The sequence below is a fragment of the Mobula hypostoma genome, chromosome X1, assembly GCF_963921235.1.
Source record: "Mobula hypostoma chromosome X1, sMobHyp1.1, whole genome shotgun sequence".
Taxonomy (NCBI): Eukaryota; Metazoa; Chordata; class Chondrichthyes; order Myliobatiformes; family Myliobatidae; genus Mobula; species Mobula hypostoma.
In genome coordinates, this window is record NC_086128.1 from 68,044,059 (window position 1) to 68,068,867 (window position 24,809).

General features: G+C 49.3%; 1 protein-coding gene across 8 annotated transcripts in view; it reads left to right on the forward strand.

Annotated features, from left to right (window-relative positions):
- Nucleotides 1-13,260, forward strand: part of smarce1 (SWI/SNF related, matrix associated, actin dependent regulator of chromatin, subfamily e, member 1) — a 145,446-nt gene extending 132,186 nt beyond the window's left edge. For all 8 annotated transcript variants that reach the window (XM_063037647.1, XM_063037651.1, XM_063037649.1 and 5 more), the window contains 2 exons: nt 9,567-9,806; nt 12,995-13,260. In XM_063037647.1, the coding sequence (XP_062893717.1) occupies nt 9,567-9,778 (212 nt within the window). In that variant the 3' untranslated portion in view covers nt 9,779-9,806; nt 12,995-13,260. The remainder of the gene's footprint in view (nt 1-9,566; nt 9,807-12,994) is intronic.
- The last annotated feature ends 11,549 nt before the right edge of the window (nt 13,261-24,809 follow it).

Consider the following 24,809-nt stretch of genomic DNA (forward strand, 5'->3'; position numbering starts at 1 on the left):
CTTGTTATGAAGGCCAGCATGCCATTAGCTTTCTTCACTGCCTGCTGTACTTGCATGCTTGCTTTCAATGACTGATGTACAAGAACACCTAGATCTGGTTGTGCTTCCCCTTTTCCTAACTTGATTCCATTTAGATAGTAATCTGCCTTCCTGTTCTTACCACCAAAGTGGATAACCTCACATTTATCCACATTAAACTGCATCTGCCCACTCACCCAGCCTGTCCAAGTCACCCTGCATTCTCATAACATCCTCCTCACATTTCACACTGCCACCCAGCTTTGCGTCATTGGCAAATTTGCTAATGTTACTTTTAATTCCCTCATCTAAATCATTAATATATATTGTAAACAGCTGCGGTCCCAGCACTGAACCCTGCGGTACCCCACTGGTCACCGCCTGCCATTCCGAAAGGGACCCGTTAATCGCTACGCTTTGTTTTCTGTCAGCCAGCCAATTTTCAGTCCATGTCAGTACTCTGCCCCCAATACCATGTGCCCTGACTTTGCCCACTAATCACCTATGTGGGGCTTTATCAAAGGCTTTCTGAAAGTCCAGGTACACTACATCCACTGGCTCTCCCTTGTCCATTTTCATAGTTACATCCTCAAGAAATTCCAGAAGATTAGTCAAACACGATTTCCCCTTCATAAATCCATGCTGATTCGGACCGATCCTGTTTCTGCCATCCAGATGTCTTGTAATTTCATCTTTTATAATTGACTCCAGCATCTTTCCCACCACCGACGTCAGGCTAACCAGTCTATAATTCCCTGTTTTCTCTCTTCCTCCCTTCTTGAAGAGAGGGACAACATTAGCCACCCTCCAATCCACAGGAACTGATCCTGAATCTATAGAACATTGGAAGATGATTACCAATGTGACGTTATCACAGGTTGAGGCATTCCAGAGTTCAGAGATCTATTCCAACCTGACCTGCGAGGAGATTGTATGTCCTTCCCGTAAACCGCGTGGGTTTCCTCCCACAGTCCAAAGTCGTACCAGTTAGAGGGTTAATTGGTCACTGTACTCCCAGAAAATCAAAGTTAATTGTAAATTTATTGTCCAAGTACGTACCATATACAGCATGTGGCTACTTTAGTAGATGCCAAATACAATGGCCTACTGATAAATGTTCATGGTCTACTGCAGCTGTAGCCCAAACATTTCAAGGTTCGATGTGTTTTGTGCGTTCAGAGATGCCCTTCTGCACACCAATACTAACACATAGGGTATTCTAGTTACTATCTTTTCCTGTCAGCTTGAACCAGTCCGGCCATTCTCCTCTGATCTCTCTAATTTTGCCCACAGAACTGCCGCTCACCAGATGTGTTGTTTTTTTTTTGTTTTTCACACCATTCTCTGTAAACTCCAGAGCCCGTTGTGCGTGAAAATCCCAGGAGATCCAGCAGTTTCTGAGATACTCAAACCACCCCATCTGGCACCAGCAGTCATCCCACAGTTAAAGTCACTGAGATCACATTTCTTCCCCCCAATCTGACGTCTGATCTGAACAACAGCTGAAACTTTTGACCGTGCCTGCGTGTTTTTATTCATTGAGTTGCTGCCATGTGATTGGCTGATCAGATATTTGCATTAGCGAGCAGGCGTACCTAATAAAGTGGCCACTGAGTGTGGCTTGTGAACACCTCCCCCAGAAACGATCTCTATCCCCTCAGTCGTAGCATTCCAACTCGAAAACCCAAGTTCAAGGTAAATTTTGTTACCGCTGTGTACACGTCACCATATTTGACCCTGAGATTCACTTTCTTGCACGTTGGAAGGACAAACCAAGGTAGAACATACAGGGTTAATGGTAAGGCACTGAGGAATGCAGTGGAACAGAGGGATCTGGGACTACAGATACAAAATTTCCTAAAAGTGGTGTCGTAAAGAGAGCTTTTGGTACATTGGCCTTTATTAATCAAAGTATTGGGTATAAGAGCTGGAATGTTATGATGAGGTTGTATAAGGTATTGGTGAGGCTGAATCTGGAGTATTGTGTTCAGTTTTGGTCACCAAATTACAGGAAGGATATAAATAAGGTTGAAAGAGTGCAGAGAAGGTTTACAAGGATGTTGCCGGGACTTGAGAAACTCAGTTACAGAGAAAGGTTGAATAGGTTAGGACTTTATTCCCTGCAGCATAGAAGAATGAGGGGAGATTTGATAGAGGTGTATAAAATTATGATGGGTATAGATAGAGTGAATGCAAGCAGGCTTTTTCCACTGAGGCAAGGAGAGAAAAAAAACAGAGGACATGGGTTTAGGGTGAGGGGGGAAAAGTTTAAAGGGAACATTAGAGGGGGCTTCTTCACACAGAGAGTGGTGGGAGTATGGAATGAGCTGCCAGATGAGGTGGTAAATGCGGATTCTTTTTTAACATTTAAGAATAAATTGGACAGATACATGGATGGGAGGTGTATGGAGGGATATGGTCCGTGTGCAGGTCACTGGGACTAGGCAGAAAATGGTTCGGCACAGCCAAGAAGGGCCAAAAGGCCTGTTTCTGTGCTGTAGTTTCTATGGTTTCTATGGTTCTATTCGCAGTAGAACAGAGAAATACAATAAAGCCGAGAAAGTAAGTTTTAGAGTCCTTGACAGTGAGTTAACAGATTGTGGAATCAGCTCAGAGTTGAGGTGAGCGAAGTTATCCACGCTGGTTCGGGAGCCTGATGGTAGGAGTGTAATACTTGATGGTAAAATTTACTATCAAAGTACGTATACAAGACCATAAGATATAGGGGCAGAGTTAGGCCATTCAGCCCATCGAGTCTTCTCCGCTATTTCATCATGTCTGATCCGTTTCCCTCTCAGCCCCAATCTCCTGCCTTCTTCCAGTATCCCCTCATGCCCTGACCGATCAATTATCTCACAGGCTCTGCCTCAGATGTAGGTAAAGACTTGGCCTCCACAGTTTGTCTGTGGCAGTGAATTCCACAGATTCACCACTCTCTGGCTAAAGGAATTCCTCCTCATCTCCGTTCTAAAGGGACGTCCCTCTGTTCTGACTCTGTGTCTTCCGGTCTTAGACTCTCCCATGCTCTCCACTTTCACTCTATCCAGGCCTTTCACCAGTTAATAAGCTTCAATGAGGTCACCCCTCATTCTTCTGAATTCCAGTGAATACAGGCCCAGAGCCATCAAACGCTCTTCATCTGACAAGCCACTCAATCCTGGAATCATTTTTGTAAACTTCCTTTAAATATGTTACTATATACTACTCTGAGATTAATTTTCTTGCAGCCATTTATGAAAAAATAGAGAAATACAATAGAATTTATGGAAGTCTGTATGAACAAAGACTGGCAAACAGCTGATGTGTGAAAAAAGATGAGTTGTGCAGATAAATGACGTCACGAGAACGAGTTATCAAGTAAGACACACAGACACACACAGAAAGACACACACTCACACATACACACAAAACACACACAGACACACACACACAAAACACACACACAGACACACACACATACACACACAAAACACACAGAGACACACACACAGACAGAGACACGCACACAGACACACTCACACAGACACACTCACACATACACACACTCACACATACACACACACACAGACACACACATACACACAGAGAGACATGCACACAGACACACTCAGAGAGACACACACTCACACACACACGCACACAGACACAGAGACACATTCACACATACAGACACACACACACACACTCCCACACACACACACACACACACACAGAGACACACACACACACACACACAAAAACAGACACACACACACACAGACACGCACTCACACATACACATATACACACACACACACACACTCACAGACATACAGACACATACACACAGAGACACTCACACATACACATATACACACACACACACACACACTCACAGACATACAGACACATACACACAGAGACACACACTCACACATACACATATACACACACACACACACACACTCACAGACATACAGACACATACACACAGACACACACTCACAGACATACAGACACATACACACAGACACACACACTCACACATACACATATACACACACACACACACACACACACACAGACATACAGACACATACACACAGAGACACACACACACACATACACACTCACAGACATACAGACACATACACACAGAGACACACACTCACACATACACATATACACACACACACACACACACTCACAGACATACAGACACATACACACAGAGACACACACTCACAGACATACAGACACATACACACAGACACACACACTCACACATACACATATACACACACACACACACACACTCACAGACATACAGACACATACACACAGAGACACACACACACACATACACACTCACAGACATACAGACACATACACACAGAGACACACACTCACACATACACATATACACACACACACACACACTCACAGACATACAGACACATACACACAGAGACACACACTCACAGACATACAGACACATACACACAGAGACACACACACACACATACACACTCACAGACATACAGACACATACACACAGAGACACACACTCACACATACACATATACACACACACACACACACTCACAGACATACAGACACATACACACAGAGACACACACTCACAGACATACAGACACATACACACAGAGACACACACTCACACATACACATATACACACACACACACACACACACTCACAGACATACAGACACATACACACAGACACACACACCCACAGACATACAGACACATACACACAGACACACACACTCACACATACACATATACACACACACACACACACACTCACAGACATACAGACACATACACACAGAGACACACACTCACACATACATATATACACACACACACACACACACACACTCACAGACATACAGACACATACACACAGAGACACACACTCACAGACATACAGACACATACACACAGACACACACGCCCAAAATGCCGGAGGAACTCAGCAGGTCAGGCCGCATCCATGGAAATGAATAAACAGCTGCCCTTTCGGGCTGAGTCTCCTCACCAGGACTGGAAAAGGAAGGGGGAAGGTGGCAGAATGAACAGGTGGGGTGGGGGGTCAGGAAAGAGGATCTGGGTGAGAGCATGGTCAGAGAGTCGGAGAGCAGCAGGGGGGGTGCTGAAAGTGAGTCCGTAGGTCGAAGAATCATAGTTCAGTAGTGAACAAAGTTTCTCAAGCTTGTTCAGAAGCCACCGGATAGCTATCATGAACTAATAAATAATATTAAGAATAAATCTCTGTGAAAGGGAGGGGGCAGGAGCGGGGGTAGGGGGTTGATGCTCCATGAAGTTTCTTTGTTTCGTGGCTGTCTGTGGAGAAGACGAATGTCACGGCCGTACACTGCGACATTCTTTGAACTTGGAAACTTTACCCCCTTGGCTTTCTGTTTTCTGCCAACCAGCCGATCCCAAATCTAGGCTAATATATTTACTCCCAATATCGGATGCTGTTAATTTTGTTAAACGACCTCTTGCGTGGCGTTTTAACAAAGGTCTTCTGAAATTCTGAACACAACTGTGCCCTTGTCTTCTAGGCCGGTTACAGTTTCAAAAATTAAAAATTCTTAAAGGATTTGTCAAACGTGGTGTCTCTGTCATTAATCCATGTGAATGGTATTACTATATTGCTAAAGTGCCTGGTTACCAGCATCTTCCCTTGGGCTAAACAGTTTTATTTTTCCTGTTGCTTTACCCACATCCTCCCCACCTTTCAGTACGGGTTATATTTCCTGCCAGTCTGTGGGAACTAGTCTCAAATCTGCAGAATTTTGAGAAGTGTGTCAGTCCCACCACCATCACCTCTGCCAGCCTCGTTCCTCAGCTGACGGTGATGCATTGACCTCGGGATTCAGGATTGTTTCATGTCATTTCCAGTACACGAGTGCAGAGGAGAACAAAATAATTGTTACTCCAGATCCGACGCAGAACAAAATAAGATAAAGAATACAATAATTTTTAAAAAACACAATAAATGTAAATACAGTTGTGTTAGACACATATCTATAGCTAGGGTGCCTAACACTTTTGCACAGTACAGTAGTAATTTTATCCATTGCTCTGTACTGCTTCCACAAAAAAAAAATTCATGACATACGTGAGTGTCGATAAACCTGATTCTGTTATGGGTCTCTATTGTGGACTGGGAGTGGGGAGGGGGACAGGGAGAGGGGAATCATGGTTAGGAAAAGGAGGATGGACATGAGAGTGAGTGGGAAGCACCAGAGATGCATTCTGTAATGATCAATAAACCAGTTGTTTGGAATGAAATGACCTTGCCTGGTGACTTAGGACTAGGTGTGTCTCTTCTCCCCCGCCCCCCATCCCATCCCCAGTACTCCTGCTGGTGTGGGACCTGAGGCTCCTGTACCTCCTTCCTGATGGTTGAGGGGTAATAACTGTTGCTGAACCTGCTGGTGTGGGACCTGAGGCTCCTGTACCTCCTTCCTGATGGTTGAGGGGTGATAACTGTTCCTGAACCTGGTGGTGTGGGTCCTGAGCTCCTGTACCTCCTTCCTGATGGTTGAGGGGTAATAACTGTTCCTGAACCTGGTGGTGTGGGTCCTGAGGCTCCTGTACCTCCTTCCTGATGGTTGAGGGGTAATAACTGTCCCTGAACCTGGTGGTGTGGGTCCTGAGCTCCTGTAACTCCTTCCTGATGGTTGAGGGGTAATAACTATCCCTGAATCTGGTGGTGTGGGACCTGAGACTCCTGTACCTCCTTCCTGATGGTTGAGGGGTAATAACTGTCCTTGAACCTGGTGTTGTGGGTCCTCAGGCTCCTGTACTTCCTTCCTGATGGTTGAGGGGGTAATAACTGTTCCTGAACCTGGTGGTGTGGGTCCTGAGGCTCCTGTATCTCCTTCCTGATGGTTGAGAGGTAATAACTGTTCCTGAACCTGGTGGTGTGGGTCCTGAGGCTCCTGTACCTCCTTCCTGATGGTTGAGGGGGTAATAACTGTTCCTGAACCTGGTGGTGTGGGTCCTGAGGCTCCTGTACCTCCTTCCTGATGGTTGAGGGGGTAATTACTGTCCCTGAACCTGGTGGCGTGGGTCCTGAGGCTCCTGATGGCAGCAATGAGAAGAGAGTTAGGAGATCCTTGATGATGGATGCTGCTTTCTTGTGGCCGTGCTCCTTGTCGATGTGCTCATTGGTGGTGAGGGCTTTGCCTGTGTCAACCATGATGTCTCCTTTGCAAGTGCCAATTCGTCACCATTTTGATTTGGCCAACAACAGTGCCTCAAACTACATTTGTCATCAGAATACGTATCCAACTCTGAGATTCACTTTCTTGTGGACAAACTCAGTAAATCTATAGAATAATAAGCATAACAGAATCAAATGAAAGACCGCACCAACTTGGGTGTTTAACCAGACAACAAGCTGTGCAGATACAAAGAAAAGAAATAATAAATAATTGCTCGTTCCTGTTGGTGATGAGAGAGGACACAGCCTCAGACGTCTCTTTAGAACAGAGATGAGGAATTTCTAGCCAGAGGGTGGTGAATCTGTGGAATTCATCGCCACAGGCGGCTGTGGAGATCACATCACTGGGTGTATTTGAAGCGGAGTTTGATAGGCTGTTGATTAGTCAGGGCGTCAAAGGTTATGCGGAGAATGGGGTTGAGAAGGCTAATAGATCAGCCATGATGGAATGGCAGAGCAGGCTCGATGGGCAGAGTGGCCTAGTTCTGCACCTTTGTCTTGTGGTCATATAATCTGGAACAGGGGCTCCCAACCTGGGGTCTATGGACCCCTCAGTTAATGGTAAGGGTCCATGGCATTAAAAAGAAGTTGGGAGCCCCTACTCTAAATCCATGTCCCTGGTAACTCTTCCCATCCCTCCTCCTCTTCTTCAGTTCCTCAATCTGGCTGCCCTCTTGCCCCCTTCTCTTCTCCACACCTGCCCGATTCCTCCCCCCGGGTTCCCTTTCTCCCATGATCCACTCCCATCCCCTATCCGATTCCTTTTCTCTTCAGCCCTTTGCCTTTCCCACCGATCACCTCCGAGTTTTTTCATCCCTTCCTCCTCACCTGTCACCCGCCAGCTTGTCCTCCTCCCTCCCCTTCCCCCCTCTCCCACAACCTTCTCTATCCCCTTCCTTTCTGGTCCTGATGAAGAGTTTTGGTCAAAACGCCAGCTGTTTATTCATTTTCACAGATGATTTTGCTGAGTTCCTCCAGCATTTTGTGTGTGTGTGTGCCATTCCCTATTCCCAGTTCCTCCGTCTCCGCCGCATCTGCTCCGAGGATGAGGTTTTCCGTTCCAGGACATCTCAAATGTCCTCTTTCTTTAAGGATCGTGGTTTCCCTTCTGCTGTCATCAACAATGCCCTCACCCCCATCTCCTCTGCGGCTCCCACCCCATCCTCCTGTCACCACAACAGGGACAGAGTTGCCCTTGTCCTCACCTACCACCCCACCAGCCTCTGGATCCAGCACGTTATCCTCCGCAACTTCTGCCACCTTCAACAGGACCCCACCACTAAGCACATCTTTCCCTCTCCACCCCTCTCCGCTTTCCGCAGGGATCGGTCCCTCCGCGACTCCCTGGTCCACACGTCCCTCCCCATGGATCTCCCACCTGGCACTTATCCCTGTAAGTGTAAGTGCTACACCTGTCCCTACACCTCCTCTCTTGCCACCATTCAGGGCCCCAAACTGTCCTTCCAGGTGAGGCAACACTTCACTTGTGAGTCTGTTGGGGTCATCTATTGCATCCGATGCTCCCGGTGTGGCCTCCTCTACATCAGTGAAACCCGACGCAGATTGGGGGACCGCTTCGTCGAGCACCTCCGCTCCGTCAGCCACAACAGACAGGATCTCCCGGTAGCCACCCACTTCAACTCTGCTTCCCACTCCCATTCAGATATGTCCATACATGGCCTCCTCTACTGCCATGATGAGGCTAAACTCAGGTTGGAGGAGCAACACCTCATATACCGTCTAGGTAGTCTCCAGCCCCTTGGTATGAACATAGAATTGTCCAACTTCTGGTAATTCCCTCCCCCTCCCTTCCCCGATCCCTATGTCACTCTACCCCCTCCCCCAGCTGCCTATCACCTCCCTCATGGTTCCGCCTCCTTCTACTACCCATTGTGTTTTCCCCTATTCCTTCTTCACCTTTCCTGCCTATCCCCTCCCTGCCTCCCCTCCCTCACCCCTTTATCTTTCCCCTTACTGGTTTTTCACCTGGAACCTTCCAACCTTCTCCTTCCCACCCTCCCCCCACCTTCTTTATAGGGCCTCTGCTCCTTCCCTCTACAGTCCTGACGAAGGGTTCCAGCCCAAAACGTCGACTGATCGTTTCCACGGATGCTGCCCGACCTGCTGAGTTCCTCCAGCGTGTTGTGAGTGTTGCCTTGACCCCAGCATCTGCAGATTATTTTGTGTTTGTGTTTGCGTGTGCGTTGCTGTGGACTTCCAGCCTCTGCAGAAGCCGCAGCGTTGAGTGATGGCTGTGTCTGACTGGAGTGATTCACCTCTTCCCCCCCCGGTTGTCACTTCCAGATGAACCGCGCAACGACGAGACGTCGGAGACGCAGCAGAGCAGCGAGGAGAGCACGGCGACCCCAGAGGACAAGGAGGGGTGTCCGGACACGACGGACAGCAGCGTGGAGCAGGGCGCCAGCGAGAGCACCTCTGGCACGGAGAGCAACAGTGCGATGGCAGAGGAAGGGCTCCCGGAGCCCACCCTGGAGGGCGAGGAAAAGAAGGAGTAATCTGAACGAACACAAACATTTCATTCCAGTTAGTCGTCACACTTTATTCGAGTTAAAATCCTCCCTGTTTACGTTACAAGGGTTTAGTTACGAAAGGGATCTGGTGGCTTCCCGGCGTTTACGACAAATAAACTCTCCTCGGGGCTTCCAACTGGGGACAGGTGTCGATTTTAACCGATGTTTCATAGAAACATAGGTGCAGGAGTAGGCCATTCGGCCCTTCGAGCCTGCACCGCCATTCAGTATGATCATGGTTTTCATCCAACTCAGAACCCTGTACCTGCCTTCTCTCCATACCCCCTGATCCCTTTACCCACAAGGGCCATATCTAACTCCCTCTTAAATATAGCCAATGAACTGGCCTCAACTGTTTCCTGTGGCAGAGAATTCCACAGATTCACCACTCTCTGTGTGAAGAAGTTTTTCCTCATCTCGGTCCTAAAAGGTTTCCCCTTTATCCTCAAACTGTGACCCCTCGTTCTGGACTTCCCCAACATCGGGAACTATCTTCCTGCATCTAGCCTGTCCAATCCCTTTAGGATCTTATACGTTTCAATCAGATCCCCCCTCAATCTTCTAAATTCCAACGAGTACAAGCCCAGTTCATCCAGTCTTTCTTCATATGAAAGTCCTGCCATCCCAGGAATCAATCTGGTGAACCTTCTTTGTACTCCCTCTATGGCAAGGATGTCTTTCCTCAGATTAAGGGACCAAAACTGCACACAATAGTCCAGGTGTGGTCTCACCAAGGCCTTGTACAACTGCAGTAGTACCTCCCTGCTCCTGTACTCGAATCCTCTTGCTATGAATGTCAGCATACCATTCGCCTTTTTCACCGCCTGCTGTACCTGCATGCCCACTTTCAATGACTGGTGTTTTGATGACAAAATCCGCCATCTTCATCAGGGATGATGCCTGGGAGCATCTAGTCCGGTGGTATTTATACCCCCGATGTGTGTCCCTCCTGATTGGATAGTCCTCAACCAATCATGTTCCTGCTATCCCCGCCTTGTTTATGATTGAGTTCCTAGAAGCAAAGGATTTTAACAAAGATGAAGGTCTTGCTCTTGAGTAAGAACTGGAATTCGATTGTGAACGAGCAGGGGACAGCGGAAACCTGGTTGGATGACGACACATCAATCAGGAGAGACGGACAACGGGGTTTATGGGATGTTGCTGTTAAGTGCACTGTCCTGAATCGCACTTTCGAAGATGCTAGCTTTAAGAACCGCCTCTAATTTTCAGTGAATTTGATTTATATGTTATCTTTCACAAACAAGAGGAAATCTGCGGGTGCTGGAAACCCAGGGCCACACACACACACACACACACACACACACAAAATACTGGAGGAACTCAGCAGGCCAGGCAGCGTCTGTGGGGGAAAAGTACACTCGACGTATCGGGCGAGACCCTTCGGCAGGACTGGAGGGGGAGGAAAGCTGAGGAGTAGTTTTAAAAGGCGGTGGGGGTGTCGGGGAGAGAGAAACACAGGGTGATAGGCGATACCGGGAGGTGAGGAGCACTGGAGGGAGGCAAGGAGATAAGGTGAGAGAGGGAAAGGGGGATGGGGAATGGTGAAGCAGTGGGTGGGCCGTTACCAGAAGTTGGAGAAATCGACGTTCATGCCATCAGGTTGGAGGCTACCCAGACGGAATACAAGGTGTTGTTCCTCCAACCTGAGTGTGGCCTCATCACGACAGTAGATGAGGCCATGGACTGATGTTGGAGTGGGAATGGGAAGTGGAATTAAAGTGGGTTGGCCACCGGGAGATCCCACTTGTTGTGGCGGTCAGAACGTAGATGCTCGGCGAAACGGCCTCTACGTTGGGTCTCACTGATATACGGCATGAAACACCGGGAGCACTCACCGTCTTCCGTGGCCGTTGTCCTCTCCTATTAGACTCCCCCCTTCTCCAGCCTTGTATCCCTTTCACCAAACAACTTCCCTGCTCTTTACTTCATCCCTCCCGCTCCCGGTATCAGCCATCGCCTTGTGTTTCTGTCTCCCTTCCCCCCAGAATTCCAGCATCTGCAGAATACCTTGTGTGTTTTTCCACCCATTAAAGCTGTCATCCTTTGCTGACTGTCAAATGGTTTCTGGACCACGATTTTATCATCTCCTTGTAAGCTGTATCTCCATCGTCAGTGCACAGTGTACCTGGAATCGGGTTTTGTGGCACTGGGACTCTGTTCATGCAGCATTCATCCCAGAGGTGTCTGTAAGCTCACGTCACACGGGTTCAGGCAGTGCCCCACTGTCCTTGAGTCGTCTCGGTCTTGTAGTACCGTGTAATCCAACCAACTTGGCCCCCACGCGTGCTGTTGAAGCGGGCGGGCTTTTCACGGGATGCGGCAGGTTCCCGCCGATGGGCGAATTCCTTTTAACAGTCTGGCACAGCACCACGGTGGCATTGCGGTCAGCTCGACACCGCCACAGATCGGGCTGTCGGAGTTCGGAGATCAGTCCCGGCGTCCTCCCCAACGAGTTTGTACGTCCTCCCCGCCGGGTGCTCCAGGTTCCTCCCACAGACCGCAGACGTACCAGTTAGTAGGTTAATTGGTTGTTGTGGGCACGTGGCCAAGTGGTTAAGGCATTGGACTAGCGACCTGAAGGTCGTGAGTTCGAGCCTTGGCTGAGGCAACGTGTTGTGTCCTTGAGCAAGGCACTTAACCACACAGTGCTCTGCGACGACACCGGCGCCAAGCTGTATGGGTCCTAATGCCCTTCCCTTGGACAACATCGGTGTCGTGGAGAGGGGAGACTTGCAGCATGGGCAACTGCTGGTCTTCCATACAACCTTGCCCAGGCCTGCGCCCTGGAGAGTGAAGAATTTCCAGGCGCAGATCCATGGTCTCGCAAGACTAACGGATGCCTTTATTTACGGTGGTAAATTGTCCCATGATAAGTCGAGGGTTGAAATCGGTGGCGGGGGGGGTGGGGGGGGTTAATGGCTAACTAGACCCGGAAGGGCCCTTTCCACACTTTATCTCTAAATAATCAGGACAGAAAGTCTGACACACTCAGGACATCAGGCCCCACCTGTCGGTGAGGGGGACGGTCAGTTGTGGTAATATTCTCTCAGTGTTTAATTACCGATATTGACCCGTTCTTCCCTCACCAGGGATGCTGCCTGAGCCGCCGAGCGTATTCGGCTGCCGTCTCTCTGTATTTCACGTTTTGAGCATCTGCAGTGGTTCTCTTTTGCTTTTCAGTAACCGTGTCACGAGATGGCCGTAGCCAGGGTGCTGCCAACAAGTGCTGTAGTTTGGTGCCACGGGGAGCTGTTTCGCGACGGCCTTGCCTCCTAAGGGCCAGAGAGCGTGCCTGGGGTCTTCATGTGCTTCGGGAGGATGGAGACATGCGAGATGGGCGTCTCCCACCCGTTTGGCATCACTCTTTGGTGTCCTGTACTGTAGTATACCGTATTAACTTTGTCTTTTTTTATAAAAATTACACCACAATAAAGAGAGAAATTCAGTGTAATGTCTCGGTGCCCCGTCTGTTTTGTTAGCCTGGCATTAGTCACGTTCACGACCTGTATTGCGTTTGATGGCTCTGGGTCTGTACTCACTGGAGTTTAAACATAGAAACATAGAAAATAGGTGCAGGAGTAGGCCATTTGACCCTTCGAGCCTGCACCGCCATTCAGTATGATCATGGCTGATCATCCAACTCAGAACCCTGCCCCAGCCTTCCCTCCATACCCCCTGATCCCTTTAGCCACAAGGGCCATATCTAACTCCCTCTTAAGTATAGCCAATGAACTGGCCTCAACTGTTTCCTGTGGCAGAGAATTGCACAGATTCACCACTCTCTGTCTGAAGAAGTTTTTCCTAATCTCAGTCCTAAAAGGCTTCCCCTTTATCCTCAAACTGTGACCCCTCGTTCTGGACTTCCCCAACATCGGGAACAATCTTCCTGCATCTAGCCTGTCCAATCCCTTTAGGATTTTATACGTTTCAATCAGATCCCCCCTCAATCTTCTAAATTCCAACGAGTACAAGCCCAGTTCATCCAGTCTTTCATCATATGAAAGTCCTGCCATCCCAGGAATCAATCTGGTGAACCTTCTTTGTACTCCCTCTATGGCAAAGATGTCTTTCCTCAGATTAGGGGACCAAAACTGCACACAGTACTCCAGGTGTGGTCTCACCAAGGCCTTGTACAACTGCAGTAGTACCTCCCTGCTCCTGTACTCGAATCCTCTCGCTATAAATGCCAGCATACCATTCGCCTTTTTCACCGCCTGCTGTACCTGCATGCCCACTTTCAATGACTGGTGTATAATGGCACCCAGGTCTCGTTGCACCTCCCCTTTTCCTAATCGGCCACCATTCAGATAATAATCTGTTTTCCTATTTTTTTCAGAACAATCCGGTTTAAGATCTCTGGCGTATGTCGCGATATTTGTTGTTTTGTGGCAGCAGTACATTCCCATACAGGACAGTAAAAACTAATTTACAGTAAGACATAGATATCAGAATCAGATTTCATTTCACCAGCATATGGCATGAATTCGTCGTAACTTTTACAGCAGCAGTACAACAAAATACATGATAAACAAATAGGAAAGAACTGAGTTACCCTCGGCATATATATGTCTGTTAAAATAGTAGTGCAAAAAAAAACACATCATAAAGTAGTGAGGTAGTGTTCACAGGTTCAATGTCCACCCAGAAATCTGATGGCAGAGGGGAAGAAGCTGTTTCTGAATCGTTGAGTGTGTGTCTTCAGGCTCCTGTACCTCCTCCCTGATGGCAGAGGGGAAGAAGCTGTTCCTGAATCGTTGAGTGTGTGTCTTCAGGCTCCTGTACCTCCTCTCTGATGGCAGAGGGGAAGAAGCTGTTCCTGAATCGTTGAGTGTGTGTCTTCAGGCTCCTGTACCTCCTCTCTGATGGCAGAGGGGAAGAAGCTGTTCCTGAATCGTTGAGTGTGTGTCTTCAGGCTCCTGTACCTCCTCCCTGACGGCAGAGGGGAAGAAGCTGTTCCTGAATCGTTGAGTGTGTGTCTTCAGGCTCCTGTCCCTCCTCCCTGATGGCAGAGGGGAAGAAGCTGTTCCTGAATCGTTGAGTGTGTGTCTTCAGGCTCCTAGTCACAGTCATACTTTATTAATCCCGGGGGAAACTGGTTTTCGTTACAGTTGCACCATAAATAATAAATAGTAATAAAACCATAAATAATTAAATAGTAATATGTAAATTATCCCAGGAAATAAGTTCAGGACCAGCCTATTGGCTCAGGGTGTCTGACCCTCCAAGGGAGGAGTTGTAAAGTTTGATGGCCACAGGCAGGAATGACTTCCTATGACGCTCTGTGTTGCATCTCGGTGGAATGAGTCTCTGACTGAATGTACTCCTGTGCCCACCCAGTCCATTATGTAGTGGATGGGAGACATTGTCCAAGATGGTATGCAACTTGGACAGCATCCTCTTTTCAGACACCACCGTGAGAGAGTCCAGTTCCATCCCCACAACATCACTGGCCTTCCGGATGAGTTTGTTGATTTTGTTGGTGTCTGCTACCCTCAGCCTGCTGCCCCAGCACACAACAGCAAACATGATCGCACTGGCCACCACAGACTGGTAGAACATCCTCAGCATCGTCCGGCAGATGTTCAAGGACCTCCTCCCTAATGTTAGCCATGAGAAGACGGCACGTCCTGGGTGATGGGCGTCCTGAATGGTGGATGCTGCCTTTTTGAGGCAGTGGGTGAGTTGAGATCTCATTGAAGCACCCAGTATTGAAGGACGTGGGTACTGGGAGTATATTTCAAATAGTGGGAGGGTCTTGGACTCAGAATAGAAGGGCGTTCTTTACCACAGGCTCAACCTGCAAGTTAACCTTTAAGGACGTCCCTTTAGAACCGAAGACGAGGAGGAATTTCTTTAGCCAGAGGCTGGTGAATCTGTGGAATTCATTGCCACATGCAGCTGAGGAAGCCAAGTCATTTGGGAGTACTAAAGCGGAGGCTGATAGATCCTTGATTGGTAAAGAGTGTCAGTGGTTACCAGGAGAAGGCAGGAGGATGGGGTTGAGAGGAAGGATAAATCAGCCATTCGGGGCGGACTCGATGGGCCGATTGGCCCAATTCTTTCCCTATCCTTACGGTCTTGACCATGAGTTTGTTGATGGGGGAAATTCAGTGGTGGTGTCAGCAAACGTAAACCCTTTGCGTTTTTAAATTCACTACTGCGAAGCCATTTCCGGCGATGCCCACACTGAAGAAGTTTAAATCTTCTCTTCGACGGGAGTTCAGTGAAACCATCTCTCACTTCTCCCCATCTGTAATTTCTTCGGCTCTTCAACTTTTCAACCACATTTTGACTCAGGCTGGCTATCACAGCCATAGATCCTTTCTTGGAATGTGCCTCTTTGAGTCCTGACGAAGGGTCTCAGCCTGAAACGTCGACTGTACCTCTTCCGAGAGATGCTGCGTTCACCAGCAACTTTGATGTGTGTTCCCAGCTGCGTAAATCTGCCGAAGACTGCACAGTATAGTACAAAGTCAGGTTGGTTCCAGAGATGAGTTGCCTGGGACTGTACTCGCCGGAATTCAGAAGAATGAGAGGAGGTCTTATAGAAACATGGAACATTATGAAAGGGATAGATCAGATAGAGGCAGGAAAGTTGTTTCCACCGGTAGGTGAGACTAGAACTAGGGGACATAGTCTCAGGATTCAGGGGGAGTAGATTTAGGACGGAGATGAAGAGGAAGTGCTTTTCCCAGAGAGTGGTGAATCTGTGGAATTCTCTGCCCAATGAAGCAGTGGAGGCTACCTTAGTAAATGTATTTAAGACAAGGTTGGGTAGATTTTTGCATTGTTGGGGAATTAAGGGTTCTGGGGAAAAGGCAGGTAGGTGCAGATGAGTCCATGGCCAGATCAGCCATGATCTTATTGAATGACGGGGCAGGTTCGATGGGCCAGATGGCCGACTCCTGCTTGTATTTGCTTATATAAGTCCTCCGACTCCAGGACAGGCTTCCTTCAGCCTCCAGGGAACCGAGACGCACAGATACAGGACCTTCGACTTCCCAGTGGATCTGCAGAGATTTGCAAACTCAAGGCTGCAGCCGACACACACAAAAACGCTGGAGGAACTCAGCAGACCAGGGAGAAAAAAGCACTGTCAACGTTTCGGGCCGAAACCCTTCAACAGGACTGTACTCTCTTCCTAAATGCTGCCCGGCCCGTTGAGTTCCTCCAGCATTTTGTGTGTGTGTGTGTGTCGCTCGGATTTCCAGCATCTGCAGATTTTCTCCTGTTCTTGTCAGGGCTCCAGCCAATGGTTGTTACAGAAGTTGTTTCGAAGGCAAATGTACTGATCTGTCTTCTGCCCAGTGTAGTCTCAAGGTGAGATTTATTGTCATCTGACTGTTCAATATACAATTTCTTTAGCCAGGGAGTGGAATTCGTTGCCACAGGCGGCTGTGGAGGCCAAGTCATTGGGTTTATTTAAGGGGGAGGTGGATAGATTCTTGGTTAGTCAGGGTATGAAGGGATATGGGGGGAGAAGGCAGGAGATTGGGCTGAGAGGGAAAATGGATCAGTCATGATGGAACGACAGAACAGACTCGATGGGCCAAGTGGCCTAATTCTGCTCCTATGTCTTAAGGTCAAACGAAGCAGCCTTCCTCTGGACCACAGTGTGCCTACAAAACACAGGTCACACCACACAGCACATAAATAAGTCAATAAAGTGTAATTCGAAATGCATGCAGTGCACAGCGCCGGTAAACAGTAAACAACGTGTCACAAACTATCAGTAGCTCTCTTTTAATGGTTGTTGATTTTGGCCAGGGCACCTGCTAAAGTTCTATTCCACTTCATGTTGCCAAAAGTGTATTTGAACAAGGAGCAACACACACACACACACATACACACACACAGACACACACCCCATACACACACACACACACACACACACTCACACACACAAACACACACACACACACACTCACACACACACTCACACACACACAAGCACACACACACACACACACACCCCACACACACACACACACACACACACACACACCCCACACACACACACACACACACATTCAGACACACACACACACCACACACACACACACACACACACACACATTCAGACACACACACACACCACACACACAGACACACACCCCACACACACACAGACACACACACACACACAGACACACACCCCACACACACACAGACACACACACACATACAGACACACACACACACACCACACACACAGACACACACCCCACACACACACAGACACACACACACACACACACACACAGACACATACACACACACCCACACACAGACACACACCCCACACACACACAGACACACACACACACACACACACACAGACACACAGACACACACACACACACACCCCACACACACACAGACACACACACACACACACACACACAGACACACACACACACACACACACACACACACACAGACACACACACCCACACACAGACACACACCCCACACACACACAGACACACACACACACACACACACACACACACACAGACACACACACACACACAAACACACTCACACACACTCACACAATGCTGGAGGAACTCAGCAGGTCGGGCAGCGTCTATGGAGGGGAATAAACAGTCGACGTTTCGGGCTGAGACCCTTCGTCAGGACTGGGAAGGAAGGGAGGTGGGTGGGGAAAAGCCAGAATAGGAAAGAGGGGGGAGGGGGAAGAGGACAAGCTGGCAGGTGACAGGTGAGACCAGGTGAAGGGGAAGGTGTGTGGGGGAGGGGGAGAAGGACAAGGTGACAGGTGAGACCAGGCGAGGGGGGAGGACAAGCTGACAGGTGAGACCAGGTGAGGGGGGAGGACAAGCTGACAGGTGAGACCAGGTGAGGGGGGAAGGTGAGTGGGTGGGGGAGGGGGACAATCTGACAGGTAACAGGTGAGACCAGGTGAGGGGGAAGGTGGGGGGAGGACAAACTGACAGGTGACAGGTGAGGGGGAAGGTGTGTCGGGGAGGAGGACAAGCTGACAGGTGAGACCAGGTGAGGGGGGAAGGTGAGTGGGTGGGGGAGGGGGACAATCTGACAGGTGACAGGTGAGACCAGGTGAGGGGGGAAGGTGGGGGGAGGACAAACTGACAGGTGACAGGTGAGGGGGAAGGTGTGTCGGGGAGCAGGAGAAGCTGACAGGTGAGGGGGAAGGTGTGTCGGGGAGAAGGACGAGGTGACAGGTGAGACCAGGTGAGGGGCGAGATGGGTGGGTGGGAGAGGGGAAGGAGGACAAGGTGACAGATGAAAGGTGAGACTAGGTGAAGGGGAAGGTGGGTGGGTGGGTGAGGGGAAGGAGGACAAGCTGACAGGTGACAGGTGAGACCAGGTGAGGGGGGAGGTGTGTAGGGGGAGGGGAGAGGATGAGGAAGACAAGCTGACAGGTGAGGGAGGGGAAGCGGGGTGGGTGGGGGAGGAAGGCTGAAGCGAGAAGCTGGGAGGCGACAGGAGGAAAAGGAAAAGGGCTGGAGAAGAAGGAATCTGATGGGAGAGGGGAGTGGACCGTGGGAGAAAGGGAAAGAGGACGCACACCAGAGGGAGGTGATGGACAGAGCAAAGGTGCTGAACAACGTGGCCCCCCTATTCCCCCCAAGGCGCAAATTGATGGTCTCATGAGACAAACGGATGCCTATATCACAGCCTGCTATGTAAAAACCCATAGCCCTTGAAAGGAAAATCCTACAAAAAGATGGCCCAGTCCGTCATGGGTAAAGCCCTCCCCTCCATTGAGTGCATTTACACTAAACACTGTCACAGGAGAGCAGCATCCATCGTCAGGGACCCCCACCACCCAGGACATGCTCTCTTCTCACTGCTGCCATCAGGAAGGAGGTACAGGAGCCTCAGGACCCACACCATCAGGTTCAGGAACAGTTATTACCCCTCAACCATCAGGAAGGAGGTACAGGAGCCTCAGGACCCACACCGCCAGGTTCAGGAATAGTTATTACCCCTCAACCATCAGGAAGGAGGTACAGGAGCCTCAGGACCCACACCATCAGGTTCAGGAACAGTTATTACCCCTCAACCATCAGGAAGGAGGTACAGGAGCCTCAGGACCCACACCACCAGGTTCAGGAACAGTTATCACCCCTCAACCATCAGGAAGGAGATACAGGAGCATCAGGACCCACACCACCAGGTTCAGGAACAGTTATTACCCCCTCAACCATCAGGAAGGAGATACAGGAGCCTCAGGTCCCACACCAACAGGTTCAGGAACAGTTATTACCCCTCAACCATCAGGCTGTTGAACTAGTGAGGATAACTTCACTCTCCTCAACACTGAACTGTTCCCACAACCTCTGGACTCGCTTTCCAGGCTCTACATCTCACCTTCTCGATATTTATTGCTTAATTATTTATTATTTCTTTTCTTCTTTTGCACTTTCACAGTTTCTTGTCTTCAGCACACGGGTTGTCGGTCCACAGAAGTGGTTTGCCCGTCTTGTGTGCGTTTTTTTATTGATTCTATTGTGTTTATTTGAATCTACTGTGAATTCCCGTAAGAAAGTCAATCTGAGGAATCAGAATCAGATTTTTATATCACCGACAAATGTCGTGAGATTTGTTGTTTTTGCAGCATAGTAAAATGCTATACATGATAATATAGAGAAAAGCTGTGAATTACAGTATGTGTATATATATATATATATAATTAAATTAATTAAGTAATGCTTAAATATGTAGAGGTTGTCAGAATCGGATGGCAAAGGGGAAGAAGCTGTTCCTGAATCGTTGAGTGTGTGTCTTCAGGCTCCTGTACCTCCTCCCTGATGGCAGAGGGGAAGGAGCTGTTCCTGAATCGTTGAGTCTGTGTCTTCAGGCTCCTGTACCTCCTCCCTGATGGCAGAGGAGAAGAAGCTGTTCCTGAATCGTTGAGTGTGTGTCTTCAGGCTCCTGTACCTCCTCCCCGATGGCAGAGGGGAAGAAGCTGTTCCTGAATCGTTGAGTGGGTGTCTTCAGGCTCCTGTACCTCCTCCCTGATGGCAGAGGAGAAGAAGCTGTTCCTGAATCGTTGAGTGTGTGTCTTCAGGCTCCTGTACCTCCTCCCTGATGGCAGAGGAGAAGAAGCTGTTCCTGAATCGTTGAGTGTGTGTCTTCAGGCTCCTGTACCTCCTCCCTGATGGCAGAGGGGAAGAAGCTGTTCCTGAATCGTTGAGTGTGTGTCTTCAGGCTCCTGTACCTCCTCCCTGATGGCAGAGGGGAAGAAGCTGTTCCTGAATCATTGAGTGTGTGTCTTCAGACTCCTGTACCTCCTCCCTGATGGCAGAGGGCAAGGAGCTGTTCCTGAATCGTTGAGTGTGTGTCTTCAGGCTCCTGTACCTCCTCCCTGATGGCAGAGGGGAAGGAGCTGTTCGTGAATCGTTGAGTGTGTGTCTTCAGACTCCTGTACCTCCTCCCTGATGGCAGAGGGGAAGAAGCTGTTCCTGAATCGTTGAGTGTGTGTCTTCAGGCTCCTGTACCTCCTCCCTGATGGCAGAGGGGAAGAAGCTGTTCCTGAATCGTTGAGTGTGTGTCTTCAGGCTCCTGTACCTCCTCCCTGATGGCAGAGGGGAAGGAGCTGTTCCTGAATCGTTGAGTGTGTGTCTTCAGACTCCTGTACCTCCTCCCTGATGGCAGAGGGGAAGAAGCTGTTCCTGAATCATTGAGTGTGTGTCTTCAGACTCCTGTACCTCCTCCCTGATGGCAGAGGGGAAGGAGCTGTTCCTGAATCGTTGAGTGTGTGTCTTCAGGCTCCTGTACCTCCTCCCTGATGGCAGAGGGAAAGAAGCTGTTCCTGAATCATTGAGTGTGTGTCTTCAGACTCCTGTACCTCCTCCCTGATGGCAGAGGGGAAGGAGCTGTTCCTGAATCGTTGAGTGTGTGTCTTCAGGCTCCTGTACCTCCTCCCTGATGGCAGAGGGGAAGAAGCTGTTCCTGAATCATTGAGTGTGTGTCTTCAGACTCCTGTACCTCCTCCCTGATGGCAGAGGGGAAGGAGCTGTTCCTGAATCGTTGAGTGTGTGTCTTCAGACTCCTGTACCTCCTCCCTGATGGCAGAGGGGAAGAAGCTGTTCCTGAATCGTTGAGTGTGTGTCTTCAGGCTCCTGTACCTCCTCCCTGATGGCAGAGGGGAAGGAGCTGTTCGTGAATCGTTGAGTGTGTGTCTTCAGACTCCTGTACCTCCTCCCTGATGGCAGAGGGGAAGGAGCTGTTCCTGAATCGTTGAGTGTGTGTCTTCAGGCTCCTGTACCTCCTCCCTGATGGTAGCAGTGAGAAGAGGGCACGTGCTGGGTGGATGGGGGGTCTTTAATGACGGACGCCACCTTTTTGAGGCTCCGCCCCTTGCAGATGTCCTGGATACGACAGAGGCTGGTGACCATGATGGTGCCGACTGATTTTACAACTCTCTGCAGCTTACTTTCATCCTGTTAGTAGCCAACCCTCACCGCGCCCCCATACCAGACAGTGATGCAGCCTGTCAGAACAATCTCCACGGTCCATCTGTAGAAATTTTCAAGTATCTTAGGTGACAAACCAAATCTCCTCAAACTCCTGGTGAAAGACAGCCGCTGTCTTACCCTCTTTATTTCTGCTCTGGTTAGATCCTCAGAGATCTTGACACCCAGGAACTTGAAACTGCTCACTCTCTCCACTTCTAATCCCTCTATGAGGATTGGTATGTGTCCCTTCGTCTTGCCCTTCCTGAAGTCCACAATCAGCTCTTTCGTCTTACTGACGTTGAGTGCCAGGTTGTTGCTGTGACACCACTCCAGTAGTTGGCATATCTCACTCCTGTACGCCCTCTTGTCACCACTTGAGATTCTACCAACAATGGCTGTATCGTCAACAAATTTATCGATGGTATTTGAGCTGTGCCTAGCCTCACAGTCATGTGTATACAAAGAGCAGAGCAGTGGGCTAAGCACTCAACCCTGCGGTGCGCCAGTATTGATCGTCAGTGAGAAGGAGATGTGGTCTTCTGGTTAGGAAGTCGAGGATCCAATTGCAGAGGGAGATACAGAGGCCCAGGTTCACTCTCTCCACTCCTGATCCCTCTATGAGGAGTGGAGAGAGTGAACCTGGGCCTCTTCCCTTCAGGAAGGGCAAGACAAAGGAAAACGTACCAATCCCTCTATGAGGATTGGTACGTTTTCCTTCGTCTTGCCCTTCCTGAAGTCCACAATTGGCTCTTCGTTCTCACTGAGGTTGAGTGCCGGGTTGTTGCTGTGACACCACTCAACTAGCTGGTACATCTCGCTCCTGTGCACCCTCTCGTCTCCACCCGAGACTCAGGATGTACGGTGACCCATGGGCAGTGTTTGATGACTCTGCTCATACATTCAGTGTGAACTCTGATATCACTGTTGGCCGTTCTTGCTGCTTTGCGTTTAAAAAGTCTAAAAAAAAACACATTTTATTTTCAGAGAATGTACGCTTTATACAAGCTTGAGATTTGCCTCCTTGCGGGCAGCTTCGAAACAAAAACCCAGCCACCTAGTACGCAGAGAGAGAGAGAGAGTAGATCGAAAGTAAACGGCGTTCAGAACAGAAGTTCACAACGCCAGGTGAATCTCGGCCGCCGATTCAGAAGCCCAAACAACAGGAATTCTGCAGTTGCTGGAAATTCAAGCAACACATATCAAAGTTGCTGGTGAACGCAGCAGGCCAGGCAGCATCTGTAGGAAGAGGTGCAGTCGACGTTTCAGGCCGAGACCCTTCATCAGACGAGCCTCGGCCTGAAACGTCGACTGCACCTCTTCCTACAGATGCTGCCTGGCCTGCTGCGTTCACCAGCAACTTTGATGTGTGTTGATTCAGAAGCCCGCTAGTTTTAGACCCCGCGGAGCAGCCAATCGGACTGGCCCCTCTCTCGCCTGCCAGCCCGCCACTGTCCGTGGCACCCAGCATTCACAGTTCCTAGGTGAGATACCTTTTTGCAAAGCCACAACTGGATTTGCCGTTGGGCATTCAATAATGACCTAATTTATTTCAGATAAGTGCTAGACCAAAACAGGTTCTGTAACGTTTGAAAGCAGCTTTGAAAAGTTTTATTTGTCTGTGTGTGTGGGGCGAAATGCAAGAACCTTTCCCACCTCATTTTAATCATAACTCAGATTCTTTCCATCATTGACAAAGAAATCTGTCAACCGGGCAGAGACAATTTAAATGATACTCTTTCTCTCACCGTCTCAGATAAAAACTCCTCAAACCAGACCCTTCCTCCGAACGATCCCACGGCAACATCATCCTTGCTGGGGCACATTTTTGCACAGGGGTATCTTGCAGATGAACATCTCCACCCAGGGGTGACTGATGGCTCTGGGCCCAGACTCGCTGCAGTTTAGAAGAATGGGGGGGTTGGGGGGAGGGATCTCATTGACACCTACCGAATATTGAAAGGCCTAGAGAGAGTGGATGTGGAGAGGATGTTTCCCATAGTGGGAGAGTCTAGGACCAGAGGACACAGATAGAGTGGATGTGGAGAGGATGTTTCCTATAGTGGGGGAGTCTAGGACCAATGGACACAGATAGAGTGGATGTGGAGAGGATATTTCCTATAGTGGGGGGAGTCTAGGACCAGAGGACACAGATAGAGTGGATGTGGAGAGGATGTTTCCTACAGCGGGGGAGGCTAGGACCAGAGGACACAGTTAGAGTGGATGTGGAGAGGATATTTCCTATAGTGGGGGAGTCCAGGACCAGAGGACACAGATGGAGTGGATGTGGAGAGGATGTTTCCTATAGTGGGGGAGTCTAGGACCAGAGGACACAGATAGAGTGGATGTGGAGAGGATGTTTCCTATAGTGGGGGAGTCCAGGACCAGAGGACACAGATAGAGTGGATGAGGAGAGGATGTTTCCTATAGTGGGGGAGTCTAGGACCAGAGGACACAGATAGAGTGGATGTGGAGAGTATGTTTCCTATAGTGCGGGAGTCTAGGACCAGAGGACACAGATAGAGTGGATGTGGAGAGGATGTTTCCTA